Below are 13,857 nucleotides of genomic sequence, written 5' to 3'. Positions count from 1 at the left end.
CCCTCTCCTGCCCTCTGCCCTCTTCTGGCCTCCACCCTCTCCTGACCTCTGCCCTCTTCTGAGCCCCCTACCCTCTCCTGCCTTCTGTCCTCTTCTGACCTCTTCCCTCTCCTGACCTCTGACCTCCACCCTCTCCTGACCTCTGCCCTCTCCTGACCTCCACCCTCTCCTGACCTCTGCCCTCTCCTGCCCTCTGCCCTCTTCTGGCCTCCACCCTCTCTTGACCTCTGCCCTCTTCTGACCCCCCTACCCTCTCCTGCCTTCTGTTCTCTTCTGACCTCTTCCCTCTCCTGACCTCTGACCTCCACCCTCTCCTGACCTCTGCCCTCTCCTGACCTCCACTCTCTCCTGACCTCTGACCTCCACCCTCTCCTGCCCTCTGCCCTATTCTGACCTCTTCCCTCTCCTGACCCCTGATCTCCATGGGCACCAGGCTTGCATGTGGTTCACATATGTACATGAAGACAAAACACTCAAACACATTTTAAAAGTCTTTATTTGTGAGTTAATGTGATGTCCTTCTTCATAAGAACCCACTCTCGTATTGAGTCTATTTTCTGGATGCTTGCAGAGGTGTAGTAGAAAAGATGCAGGCATTTAAGCCATCACCCACTGCAGGCAAACTTGTGAGTTTAGTGCTCATCCGATGGAGGTAAGTGGTAAACTCTTAGGCTGGCATTTAATTGCTTACACTTTATAGAAACCCTTGATAATTTCCTTATACTTTATAGAAATCCTTGATAATTTCCTTACACTTCATAGAAACCCTTGATATATCAGTAGAGTTGCTTGAGACTGATTTAGAGAAGTTTGGATGGAATTTTAGGGCTTTGCAAAGGCTGGGGAATGCCATGATGGCCTCCTTTCTTGAGACTACAATGTAGGTCTTCTCAGTCTGGAGTTTTGCTATGTAGCCTTATGTTGGAAGCCTTCTGTTCAGAACAAGGGGTCCTCTAGAGTGAACTGCGGTGTAGTGGGAATGGAGCAGGTTTGGTGGGAGCCGTGGATGGGTCAGGGCTTCTGTCTGCAGGGCTTGCAGACAAGTCCTTAAAGGAACATGCGAGGTGGTGCCTCTTACAGTCCCATCTGAGCACATTCAGAGCCCCTACTTCAGTGAGTCAACATGGCAGAGCTGCTATGACAACGCAGTGGGCTCCTAAAATGACGTCTCCGTGCTACAGAGGCATTTCAGTCCATCAGAGTGGGGAAGGCAGGGCAGGCATAGGGAGCAGTGTGGATTTCGGGCCATGGCTACAGAGGCATTTCAGTCCATCAGAGTGGGGAGGGCAGGGCAGGCATAGGGAGCTGAGTGCAGAGTGTGCGACCCGGTCTGGGAGCCTGACACTGAGTCTTCACTCTGGCTCAGTGAATTCCTGGTTCTGCTATCTCGGAAGTTTGCTGGTGGCTGAAGGAATGGGACAGCAGGGAGGATGGGAGGGAGAGAGATGAAGAAATGCTTAGAATGGATGAAAAAATACACAGACTACTTACGAAAAATATGCCACACTTTCAAAAGAATTTTCTTAATTCCTTCAACAATCTGGCTGAGTATGCTATTCTCTGCTTCTTGTCTTATCTTTTGGTCATATTTTTCCCTAATTGCCTGTACCACCTCCTCTTTTTCCTGAGCGCTGAGTTTCCCGAGAGCACACTCTTCCTCTACTATTCTAACTTCATTCCGTTTTTGCTCAGTGTAAAGTCGCCTCAGGAGCGCTACTCGGCTCTCCAGCCTTTGCTCTGCATCCTTGTAGATGGCCTCAGAGAAGTAGACGCCGCCATTGCTCTGCACCATGGCTTCAACCAGCTCCACCAGCTCCTGCACCTGCGTTTCCTGCTCAGCCTTCCCTGCTCTGTTGTTGATAGCCAGGCAGCGGTTGCCACACTCCTTGATGATGCTTTTTAGGTTTGTATCTGAACTTTCTAGGAAGTCCTTTAGGCTCTGGCCCTCCAGCTCATCTTTGCGGGTGAACAAGACAACCATGTACTTCATGGCTGCCTCCCCAAAGATAGCCTTGATCCTAATGACAGTTTCTTGCTCTTCCTCCGTGTAGCGACCCAGCCGCAGTACCATGATGATGGCGTGAGGCCCAGGGCAGGACTGGAGGACACATTTGCTGATTTCAATGCAGGTGGTTTCCAGCTTGACCTTGGTGTCAAAGAGCCCTGGGGTGTCAACAATCAGGAGTTCTCTCTCCTTCCACTTGCGGGATGCTTTCTGACAGGTCTTAGTGACAGCATGGGGTGCAATTCTAGAATCAAATTTTCTTTGCCCCAGGATAGTGTTTGCTGTGGCACTTTTCCCACTCCCTGTCTTCCCTACCAGAACAATCCTCAGAGAGTTGTCACTGGGCTCAGCCATGATCTTCTCAGAAGGTTTTGGACTCCAGGGGTCTTGAGCACATGTCAAAGGGAAGAAAATGGTTTAGATAAACTGGAAGCCACACTGACCCTTGCGACCTTTCGATCTTCCCCATCTGCAAAGGTTCTCAAACTCAGGGGCAATAGCAGATACCTGTGGGTTTAGCAACACAAAGTGTTTGGAGTTGACTAGCTCAGGAATGTAGGTGACCATCCCACTCTAAGGAGAAAACAGAGATGCTAATGTCTGGATTTTAAATCACAAGTGTAACTGTGCAGAAATATGCCCTTTCAGGTTTGAACCACGTGGATGCAGACAGCGAGAGAGTCCAGGGAACCATGAAAGACATTGTAAATTACTTCTTAGGCTCCCTCATCAAAATGCTCAGCTTCCCATAGTGTCTCAGAACAATTTTATTAGTGATATTGAGCCTTGGGTGACTGGAGAATTCCAATGCTATTCTACTCTCCAGAACCCAGGGAAGGAAAGAGCTTCCATATGCTTTCTGGGAGGCAAAGGAAACTCACTGGCCAAAGCTGACAATGATTGAGGGAAAATGCAAATAAATCTCACATACAATTATCGTTGCCAAATCCTAATAGAATATTAGCAAGCTAGAATCCTGTGGAATTTATAAACATGGCACATTATGACAAAGCGGGGCTTTGCCTGGGCTCAAGAAGAGGAAGTTATTGCCATAACCCACAGCCCGAATTCACATTGTAGGACATTGTAGGATATGTGGGCTGATGCAAGCTTCCCATATGTTTATCCTTCTCTCTCTGTCTCCATCCTATCCACTGGGTCCCCAAGCTAGCAAGTTAGTGGGGAAAATCTTTTCTACTAGAGTCCAGATGTTTCCACCTCACTTTCCCTAAGTATTTGAAGAATTAGACAACTCAAATAGAGAGAACGAGAAACAGAGAGACAGTTCCACTGTCCACTGGAAAGCTGCAGATAAAATACTCTATCAAATATTAGGCTGTACCCGGCATTCTGATCCTTGCAGGTATACGGATCAGCATATAAAAAGTAGCATTGAATAAATGCCTAAATGATTTACAAATATAATGAATAACGATATCATTGAAAAGGGAAAAAGTTAAAGTCAACCCTGAGCACTAGAAATTATATAAATACAGTACTCAGATATGAAATTCTCAAAGAATTAAACACGCATGCACATACAAAGAGTGTAGATGGTAAGACAAGAGGCTGGCGGGATACCTGGGTGCCTTTCCTGATTCTGCCTGCTAAGCCGGAGCAGTAAAAGCAAGCCCATCAAGAGATCTGGTCTTGGTATCTAAGGTCCATCACTTAGTGGAAGGTCCCTAGATAAGGGGTAAGCCCAGCGTATATTTCTCATCCCTACATTCAGCAGAAGTCTGGATGAACAGCAGCACATTCCATTGGTACAGTGTGGGGAGGGCAGAAACTGTCAGAAAGCAGATGGGAAAGCCAAGCCACACAGCTCTGTGAAAGGCCATCACTGAAGGATTTGCCCAGGGTACCACAATGTCAAATCTGAGGATGTACCCAAGGACACAATGAAAATCTCGCTCGTGGGAGTGATAGCTATAAAAGGCAAAACAAAGAATGATCCCATTTGCCCTGACGAGGAGACTGGTGGACTAACTCACACGCACACCGAGGATGTGCTCTGTCCCATGGGACGTCACAGAGCAACTGCCCAGGACCCGGAGGTGGGGAAATGGGCACCTCACCTTCTCTGTGCGTGTGTAGTATTCTCTCTAGTAAAGAGTTATGGGTGTGTATGCATTCTCCAAGTACATTTCACTATGCACTGCTTCTCTGTGCGTGTGTAGTATTCTCTCTAGTAAAGAGTTATGGGTGTGTATGCATTCTCCAAGTACATTTCACTATGCACTGCTTCTCTGTGCGTGTGTAGTATTCTCTCTAGTAAAGAGTTATGGGTGTGTATGCATTCTCCAGGTACAGTTCACTATGCACTGCTTCCACCCACGTGCACACTTCGTGGGAGTCTGGATGGGAATCGATTTCTTTCCTGGTTCTATAGGTAAGAAAACTGTTGTTCCAACAGGCCCAACACCTGCCCTAGGGCCCCATACTCACACTGTCCATGGCAGGCACTGAAGGCCAAGACCCTCTGACTCCATCAAACTCCCTCATAACCAGGCTCTAAGTAATTGCTTCCTGGGTCATCCTCAGGTCATGATTCTAAAGGCTGGTGGCCATCACACCAGATGTGCCACCAGGAACAAGAGGGGTGAGAACAGCCCTCCCTCTAGGAAGTGGAGCTGTGCACGAGTCTACACAAGTGAGGGCCACCCATCTCTCAGGTTTTTTTCATATTAACAAGCCAAGCTTGGGAGACAGAAACACTCATCTCAAAACTTTCTAAAATGTTTCTAGGAATACCCCGATAACCTGAAGCTCAGAAGTGAACAGAGAAAGTCCCTAGAAGACTACAGAGAAAGAGATCAGGGCCTAGACCACTCTTGAGAATCCCTAAACCTGTTGAGATGCAGTTCCCTCCACTTGTAAAGGGACTGTGCAACCAACCCGTCAGGCTGGCTCTGGGCTCCACGGGGCAAGTTCTGTAAAGGTCGCCTGCAGTGCTGAGTGTGACCACCACTCGAGATTGAGGCACTTGCTGTGTGAGGCTGTTTGTATGAAGAAAATTCGCGAAGGGCAGAAACCATAGCTCAGCGGCACAACATTGGCCCAGCATGTGCATGGCCCTTTGTTGGATTCCCCAGCACCATGAAAGAGGACCCAGACTGCAAACACTGCAGCTCAGAGGCTCAGTCGGAACTACAGGCACACGGGTCCTTTAGCACAGCCTGTCCTGATCTAGAGCTCACATCCTCCACTACAGCCCCCATATTTTCAGGGTCATGGCCTCTTTCCTGAGAAGCACAAGGTGGACCCAGACGTGGAGTCAGCAACAGGATTTCAATATTGCCCACTTTGATGTCCCTCTGACAGTCACTGGTGCACTGAGATTTGATGTGGGCAATTGAAGGGAGTTAGGGCACATTCACACTTGGTGACCTGCCTCCTAGTTCTGAAGATCTGCCTCAGAGGCAGCAGTGACATCTTGAGGAAAAGTGATGGGTTTTCTGACAACCGCAGCTAATGACATGGGTAGAAACCTCCTATCAAGCAAGTCTTTCTTGTTAGTCATGAGATGATGAACCGCATACTAGGCAGTCTCAGCATCCTTCCAGGGCCTCTCAACCTCATGCACTGAGTGCCTGGGCTGCACCATGGCCATCACACCCAGCCCCCATCCCACATGCTCTATGCCCTCCATCCCATGGCTCACCTTCTCCTGCAGGACCGTTGGGTTCCCACATGTCCTCGAGGAAGCTGGCTGCACGGCCACTCCTGCTGCAGTCCTGCAAACCCTGAGCGTAGAAGCTGGAGGGGTGGGGCCAGGGCAACAGGTTTCAGTCTGAAGAACAGAGGAAACGGCTCTGTGCTGTGGTTGAACCTTCAGCTTAGGGCTAGGTGAATCTCTTCCTTTCGGACTTGCTGTGAGATGGAGTCACAGACAGTGATTATGTTTGGTGGCGTTGGCTCTGAAACCCCGTTCAGGGGTCCTCATGCAGCCTAGGACACTTTATCATCTGCTGCAGGACTGCATGCTGCTCTTTGCAGAAGTGTGGCCCTGATCTCCAAACCGAGAGGACTGCTAACAACTGGTAGGGCTCAGATGAGTGCCCACCAGCCCTAGCCACACTTGAGGTTCACTCTGACCTGAGCAGTAACCTCTTGAAAGGTCATCCTTCATGCTCGGGTAGCTCCTAATCAATGATTGGTCAGCATGGAGACAGAAAGGCACTTCCTTTAGTGCCCTTTGAGACAGGGCCAGAGTTGCACCTAAGCTCCCCAGCTCCGACTTAACTGACTCTCTGGGTCTTCTTGGCACTAAACACAGCCCGGTGTCTTCTATTTACTTCAGTGGCCTAAAGTGTTGGCCCTAGAAGCCATCATCAGTCCATTGTGCACCTACGTATCTCCATGTAACTGTCTGTTACATGTGTTAGGATGTGTACTCATCCTAGGAGCTCCAGAAAGTTCTATCTAACCATCTCATCTGAGCTGAGGGCTCAGTTTGGGGGAGGGTCCAGGCTTAACTTTTACTCAGGTTGTGGTACTTAAGGCAGTCCAGGTGACGCCAGTGATTTCATCTTGCAGTGTAATTATTCTAGTCTTTTGAGAAGCTGGCTCTGTTTGTGGGTTATATAAATCTCTACGCTTGCTATCCTTGTTTATTTATGGTAGGTGTGTACCCAGAAGTAGAACAGCCAGAAGGCTGTGCGTGTGGCTGTTCCTGGATAGATAGGAACAAAAGCTTTATTCGCCCCAGATAGGGCACCAATGACAGATCACAGGAAGAATTCCAATCACAGCTCTTAGTTGTGTTTATTGAAGTTTATCAAGGTCCCTTACAGGAAGATGGGCAAGGACTGACCTACAGGAGTATAGATGACTCAAAGGCATTTACCTCACTGAAAAAGCCCATCCCATCATGTGGAGAAAGCTGCATTCCTGAGGCTCTCTGAAAAATTTTTCATCAATCCCTCAGAAAAGTTTGCTCTTTCCAGTGAGTATTGTGGCCAGCACAACCTTGAATGGACCTCCAGGAGTCTTGTTAGTTTCAGGATCTTCCTGTGTCTTGTAAGTTGTTTTGTTGTTGTTTGTTTTACTTCCTAGATCTTATCAGCATCCCTCCTCCTTCCCTATGGAAACTTTCAATTCAGAGGAAATTGTTACATCACAGAGGTTAAAACTCTGACAAGACCAGAAGCCAGGCTAAGGGGAAAAGAAGAACTCACTCTTGTGCAAGAACTTGCTCTAGGGAGAACATTCTCAGGTCCCAAAGCTACCTTAGTACTTTCTGGGGACACACTCCCAAAGACTTAAAAATCCTCCCTGGCAGTCTGCTCCCCTCTTTTATTAACAGTTTACACACACACCTTTCAGTTGTTCTTACCCCTCATGGCCTCTCATTCTGCTCCCTCTCTCAGTGAAGCCTTCTACTTTCTCCAAGCCCCCTCTACTTTCACATCTTCTTGCTGTGTGTGATACAGAGTTTGGTTAGAGTTGCTTGCATGAGCATGGGTTATTTTAAGGAGCTTTGGCAACTTATCATTGCTATACCACTGAAGATAATGGTACCCTCTTTTCTAGCCATCTCTTACTGCCATTAGTTCTTCAGAGAGAGGTGGGGATGAAATGTTGATGAGCACAGCCTTGTTCTGTGCAGTGAATTCATGAGTACAAAGGCCATATTATGACCAAAAGCGTTTTTCCCCATCCTCTGGTACTTATATTCTTTCTGCCTCATTCCATGAGCCTTGGAAGAGACGATGTTGTTCTTCTATTTAGGGCCACGAATTCCATTATCGCTCATTCTTGATGACCAGCAATGAATGCACACACTAACTGTTGTCAGGGAAAATAGAAACTTCTCTGACTGAGGCTGAGATAAACTTGAGTATTTAGAGACAGCTGGGCAACAGGACCATTTAGGAAAACCATGGTAGAAAGCTTCCCCAAGGCCTGTGATCTTGTGTGCCACAGTTCTGGCCAGCTAAACACTACCTGGCGTAGGTTTTCTCATATGGAGTGGGCCTCAAACCCAAGGAGAAAGCGTTTGGTGGCCCTGATAACAGTCATGCCGCTTTCACATCGGAAGGCACATATTGCCTGGCAGGTCGTTACTGTGGACTGCAGGATCCATAGTCGGCTTTGTCTCTTAAATGTACCATTACCTGTTAACACCTTCACTCCAAGGACCAAACTTCCGATGAATAAACCTTTAGGAGACATTTAAACCATATCCAAGCCTTAGAAGCATCTAAATAGATGCTCAGACTATATTTCTTTTGGTTGACCATCCACCATGAATCTTACTTGTAGATGTCCTAATATTTAATTACCCTAGCATTCTTACCTAGCAATGAAGGGCTATTCGGTTAAAGAATTGTGCTGCTATTTATTTATCATCTTTGTGTGTGTGTGTGTGTGTGTGTGTGTGTGTGTGTGTGGTGTGTGTGTGTGTGTGTGGTGTGTATATGTGGTGTATGATGTGTGTGTATGTGTGGTGTGTGTGGTTGTGTATGTGTTGTGTGTGTTGTGTGTATGTGTAGTGTGTGTGTGGTGTGTATGTGTGGTATATGTGTGTGTTGTGTGTATGTGTAGTGTGTGGTGTGTGTGTGGTGTGTGTGTGGTGTGTATGTGTAGTATGTGTGGTATGTATGTGGAGTGTGTGCAGTGTGTGTATATGTGTGTGGTGTGTGTGTGATGTGTGTATATGTGGTATGTGTATGTGAGTGTGTGTGTATGGTGTGTGTATGTGTGGTGTGTATTGTGTGTATGTGTGTGGTATGTGTGTGTTTGTAGTGTGTGTATGTGTGGTGTGTGTATGGTATGTGGTGTGTGTATGTGTAGTGTGTGTGTACATGTGTTTGGTGTGTATGTGTAGTGTGTGTATGTGTAGTGTGTATGTATATGTGTGTGTGATGTGATGTGTGTGTGTGTGGGGTGTGTATATGTGTGTCCATCAATGAGCCTGCCATTGCTGAATCAAAGCAGTTGGTGTATTTCATTGTTTAGCTTCTGATGACCTGCATAAAGGGATCACAGCTTAATATAAAATGTTGATCAAGATTCTTTTATGAGTAGGTACTTTTCTTGATAAGCAATTGATAGCAGTTTTCCCATCATTAGTGAAGAGAAGTTCAAAATGCTTAAGAAACTGAAATAATTCCAGCAAGGACAAAGAACCAACATAGAGATCTCAGCCAGTCTTCTGCGTTGTAACACAAACCTGTAAGAAAGATGTCAGCCAACAGTCCCGCCCACTGCAGGAAGAAACAAACAAGCAAACAAAAATGGAATAAACACAGCCAGGTTAAACTGGATCCTTGAACAGAGAGGTGATAGACCTTGCCAAAAAACATTTAAGACAGTGAATATGAAGGAGATCCCCAAGCCCTGTGTGTGAGGGCACATGCGCACACAGAGGGGGCTTCCTCTAGGACCCTGGATTAGGTACAAATGACACCAAACACCTGTTTTCACAGAGAAATCCTTTATTAAGCAGGGAAGAAAAGTTAAAGTGACTGCTCTCAGACTTAGGCAGGAAACAGCAGCAAATGACCTTGCAGGTTCATTTTTTAAGAGGAGAAAAGGGGAGGGGTCTGTGATAGAATGGACTTGGATGTGGTGGTAAAGGAGAGAGGGGACAGGGGAGAAGGGGCAGAGGTGGGGAAGGGGCAGGGATATTTGTTCTGGAGGGACAAAGGACTGCCTCTGGACAGAGGGGAGACTACGCAGCACATAGAAAATGGCCATTTATAAAGGCAAAGGAAAAACCCCCATGTTAGGATGAGGTGTTGAGTTTTGATTGGGCATGTTAATTGGGTGAGGCAAGGGGGCTTTTGGTTGCTGGATGGACTTTAGTACTTGGTAGTGGACCTTGGTAGTCAGCCTCAGGAAGAGGAAGGGGCCAAATAAGGGAATAGACCTCGGTGGCTAGCTTCAGGAATGTGGTCTACTGGTTTTCAGCAAAGCAGAAGGAATAGGAAAAAGAAGGACAGGCCTATGGGAGCCACGTGCTCAAGTGGGTTGGTGTCCCTCCAGCTGTCAGAGAGTTTGCTGAAGATGGAAAGCTCTTCCCTGCGCACAGGTTGGTGTCCCTCCAGCTGTCAGAGAGCTTGCTGAGGATGGAAAGCTCTCCCATGCGCACAGGTTGGTGTCCCTCCAGCTGTCAGAGAGCTTGCTGAGGATGGAAAGCTCTCCCATGCGCACAGGTTGGTGTCCCTCCAGCTGTCAGAGAGCTTGCTGAGGATGGAAAGGTCTCCCATGCGCACAGGTTGGTGTCCCTCCAGCTGTCAGAGAGCTTGCTGAAGATGGAAAGCTCTTCCATGCGCACAGGTTGGCAGAGTTAACACTGTAAAAACTGCAACATTGTCCAAAGAAATCTACAAAAACACAATCCCCGTCAAAATTCTAACCACACTGGTAGAGGTGTCCCTCACCTTTAATCCCAGGACTCCAGAGGCAGAACAGGTGGGTCTCTGAGTTCGAGGCCAGCCTGGTCTACAGAGTGAGCTCCAGGACAGCCAGGGCTACCCAGGGAAACCCTGTCTAGAAAAACCAAACAGCAACAAATTCTAATGGCATCCTCCACAGAACAAGGGAAAAAGGGAAAAACTTTCTATGGGAGCAGAGAAGATGAAGCCAAAAGAGCAATGGGGAAGACACCACAGAACCTGATTTCAAACCATACTAAGAGCCACAGCAATGAAAGCAGTGCGGTACTGTCACAAAAACAGACATGTAGATTATGAGTTACAGCAGAGGACCTAGAAATAAACTACACAGCTACAGCTCATATTTTGAGAAAGGTGTCAAAAACACAAATTAGCAAAAACCCACTTCAGCAAACAGTAATGACGAACTGCCTATCCTCACACAGAAGAATGGCGTGTGGTACTTAACTCTCACCCATAACAAATTACAAAATGAACCAGGCGGTGGTGGTGCACACATTTAATCCCAGCACTCGGGAGGCAGAGGCAGGCAGAGCTCAGTGAATTTGAGGCCAGCCTGGTCTACAGAGCTAGTTCCAGGACAGGCTCCAAAGCTACAGAGAAACCTTGTCTCAAAAAAAAAAAAAATTACCAAATGGATGGAAGGCAGTGAGAGAGCCAAAGCCTGGAAACTACAGAGAAAAGCTGAGCTCTAAGACGGTGGTGTAGCAAGAGCGTCGGGAAGGTCTCTCAGCACAGACGCAACCCGGGACCCGGCCAGGGGATCAACCCGGGACCCGGCCAGGGGATCACATGAAACGCAGTCCTGCAAGTGCGAGGAGCAATTAAAAGAGTTAAGAGGCAGCATACAGAATGGGAAATAAGGTTGAGCTGCAATCAGATGGGGTTAGTATCTCGAATAGATAGAGAACTGGGCCATCTGATTATCTTCTGATGCTGAGCGTATCTGGCCAAAACCACACACCCGTGTACAAACCACGGAAAATGGGTTGATGGGGGTTGGTACTGTTGACCACACAGTATCCGTCATAAACTACTTCCGAAGCCCGGGGCTCAATCCCGAGTTTATTGCACTGGTGTCTGGTTTGGTTGGGTTTTTAACAGAGTGAGCTGGGCCCGGCTCAGCAGCTCTAGGCTTCTGCGGTTCTGTGGAGCATAATAGAAGAGAATTAATAGCAGCTGTACCTGTATCTGTAACTCTATCCTGACTCCATGTTTTCTATGGACCCAGATCTAGTATCTGATCTATACTGAACGTCCAGTGTGCCCATGGGTTCAGCAGCCGTGGACTCAGTCAAATGCAGATAAAATGCGGTTAGGCCTACAAGGCTTGATCTGTCCTGAGCATGCACGGTCATTGTTTCTTGCGGTTCTTCTCTGGCCTGCACAGTGTGGCAGCTACTGACAGAACCAGCCACTGTGCTGTTACTGTGGGTGACCTGGAGATGAAGTGCAGGGGGACTCTTTGCAGTTACATGCAAATTCAGGGCCCGTTGGTATAGCGTCCTTGAATAGCCCCAGAAATCCCCTACAGTGACCAAGGACAACTGTATCTCCGGTTTATCTTTATCTGTGCTGAGAAAAGGAGATAGAGATAGATAGATAGATAGATAGATAGATAGATAGATAGATAGATAGATAGACAGATAGATAGATGATAGATACATAGATGATAGATACATAGATGATAGATAGATGATAGATAGATAGATAGATAGATAGATAGATAGATAGATAGATGATAGAAGATAATAGATAGATAATAGAGATAGTATATAGAGATAGATAGATGATAGATACATAGATGATAGATACATAGATGATAGATAGATAGATAGATAGATAGATAGATAGATAGATAGATAGATGAGAGAGAGAGAGAGAGAGAGAGAGAAAGAGAGAGAGAGAGAGAGATTTTTAAGGAGCCATTTCACACAACCATAGGAAATCAAAAGGCCAAATACAGAGGCCAGGCAGCAGGCAGGATCTAAGCCAGGGGAGGGAGGGCACTTCTGACTGACCAAAATCCACTGACCAAGCCCAGGATTGGAACTGAGGGGAGTTTTCTGTTTCCCCTTTGTCTCTTCTAATTAATATTTTTAGTCAGCGCACAGACAAGTGGGTTTCATTATGACATTTCATGTCTGTCATTGTACTTTGCTCATCCCCCACAGGTTTGCTGTGCTAATCTTGAAGCCAAACTTCTTTTGGGGAAAGTTTTGGTCTGCTCTATTAGGACGTCAACTGATTGGCTAGTCCTGCTCACACCATGGAGGGTCTCTGACTTGCGTGTGTGGAACACCCAGTGAGTCAACCGCTCAGGAGAAGGCCACACACTCAGGAATATATGGGCAGCATAAATTGGACTTGATGAGTTTTATTTTTAAAAAAAACAGGGTAAGACATGGAGTTGGGAAGGGGTAGAGGTTGGATCTAGGAGGAGCGGGGATAAGTATAATCAAAACACATCGTGTGCATGTATAAAATTCTCAGAAGATAAAGATATTTTGTTTTCTTTGCAAAGGAAAAACAACGTCAGCCACAGCTAACTAATACACAGCAACCCCAGCCCATTGCTTGGATGAACACCTGGGTCTGTCACCTAGGCCAGGTGACGTTTGTGTTACCTCTATAGAACAGGTGGACTGGTCAGGGCAGCTCTGCTCCATGTCAGCTGCCCTCCTTCTGAGACCTGCAGACTAGGCAGGACGCGTTTCCACGTGAGTTGTGAGTCTGCGAAAAGAAGACTTTGTGCCCTAAGTGCTGGCCCACGGGTGTACAAGGCCTGAAGGGCAGGATCTTTATGGCAGCCCAAATACAAAATGGTGTCTATTTTGTGCTCCTGCTCTGCACAGAGAGCACATGAAGACACACGACTGTCGATCAGCAGCCAAATGCTCTAGTCCTGGGAATAAAATTGCTGGAAGAAGAATTTTTTCTGTTTTTTTTTTTTAGTCTACTTGGATTGCATGGTACTTCAAGAGCGATCTCATGAAATTATATTTGACGCTTAATAATATGGGACATTAAGCATGAATACCAAAGGTCAAGGCTAGCCCAAGAAGTTTAATGAAAGTCTGTCTCAAAAAGAGGGGGTAGGGGGCTAGGGACATAAGTCAGTAATAGAGCACCCCAGTGGTGTATGTGAAACCTTGGTTGAATTCAAGTATTGAAAAACTAATTGTTAAAAAAAAAAAGAGTGATCTCCACTGGAATAGGTACAGGGGAGGGGAGTAACCGCAGAGCAAATGAGCCAGAGCCAGAGACTGCTGAGGGTCCCAATGTGAATCTGGGACTTTCAAGGGAGTAGACCCAAGCCAAGACCCCTGTGGGTCTGGGTGTGAGTCTAGGACCTCCCAGGAACTAGGCCTGAGCCAGGACTTCTACCAGTCTGGGCGTGAATCAGGAACCAGAGTGCTCTGTAGGACCAGGCATGATTCTGGGATC

At 47.0% G+C, this 13,857-nt stretch overlaps 1 protein-coding gene across 1 annotated transcript; it reads right to left on the bottom strand.

The window, feature by feature from the left end:
* Nucleotides 1-416: 416 nt before the first annotated feature.
* LOC142839241 (GTPase IMAP family member 7-like) lies at nt 417-5,753 on the bottom strand. Its single transcript, XM_075955229.1, has 2 exons — nt 5,670-5,753; nt 417-2,391 (listed from the first exon to the last, which is right to left on the bottom strand). The coding sequence occupies exons 1-2, from the start codon at nt 5,698-5,700 to the stop codon at nt 1,484-1,486; spliced, it is 939 nt and encodes a 312-aa protein (XP_075811344.1). The 5' UTR covers nt 5,701-5,753; the 3' UTR covers nt 417-1,483.
* Between the last annotated feature and the right edge of the window lie 8,104 nt (nt 5,754-13,857).

Source organism: Microtus pennsylvanicus, chromosome 21 (genome assembly GCF_037038515.1).
Source record: "Microtus pennsylvanicus isolate mMicPen1 chromosome 21, mMicPen1.hap1, whole genome shotgun sequence".
In the NCBI taxonomy this organism is placed as follows: domain Eukaryota; kingdom Metazoa; phylum Chordata; class Mammalia; order Rodentia; family Cricetidae; genus Microtus; species Microtus pennsylvanicus.
The sequence above is the reverse complement of the archived record's forward strand: the minus strand, read 5'-3'. Positions and strand labels throughout refer to the sequence as shown.

Excerpts from the sequence above, each read along its gene's own strand:
- LOC142839241 (XM_075955229.1), bottom strand. The coding sequence starts at position 5,700 with ATGTGGGAACCCAACGGTCCTGCAGGAGAAG. Across the intron at positions 2,392-5,669 it reads CAACGGTCCTGCAGGAGAAG|ACCCCTGGAGTCCAAAACCT; the intron begins GTGAGCCATGGG and ends CATGTGCTCAAG.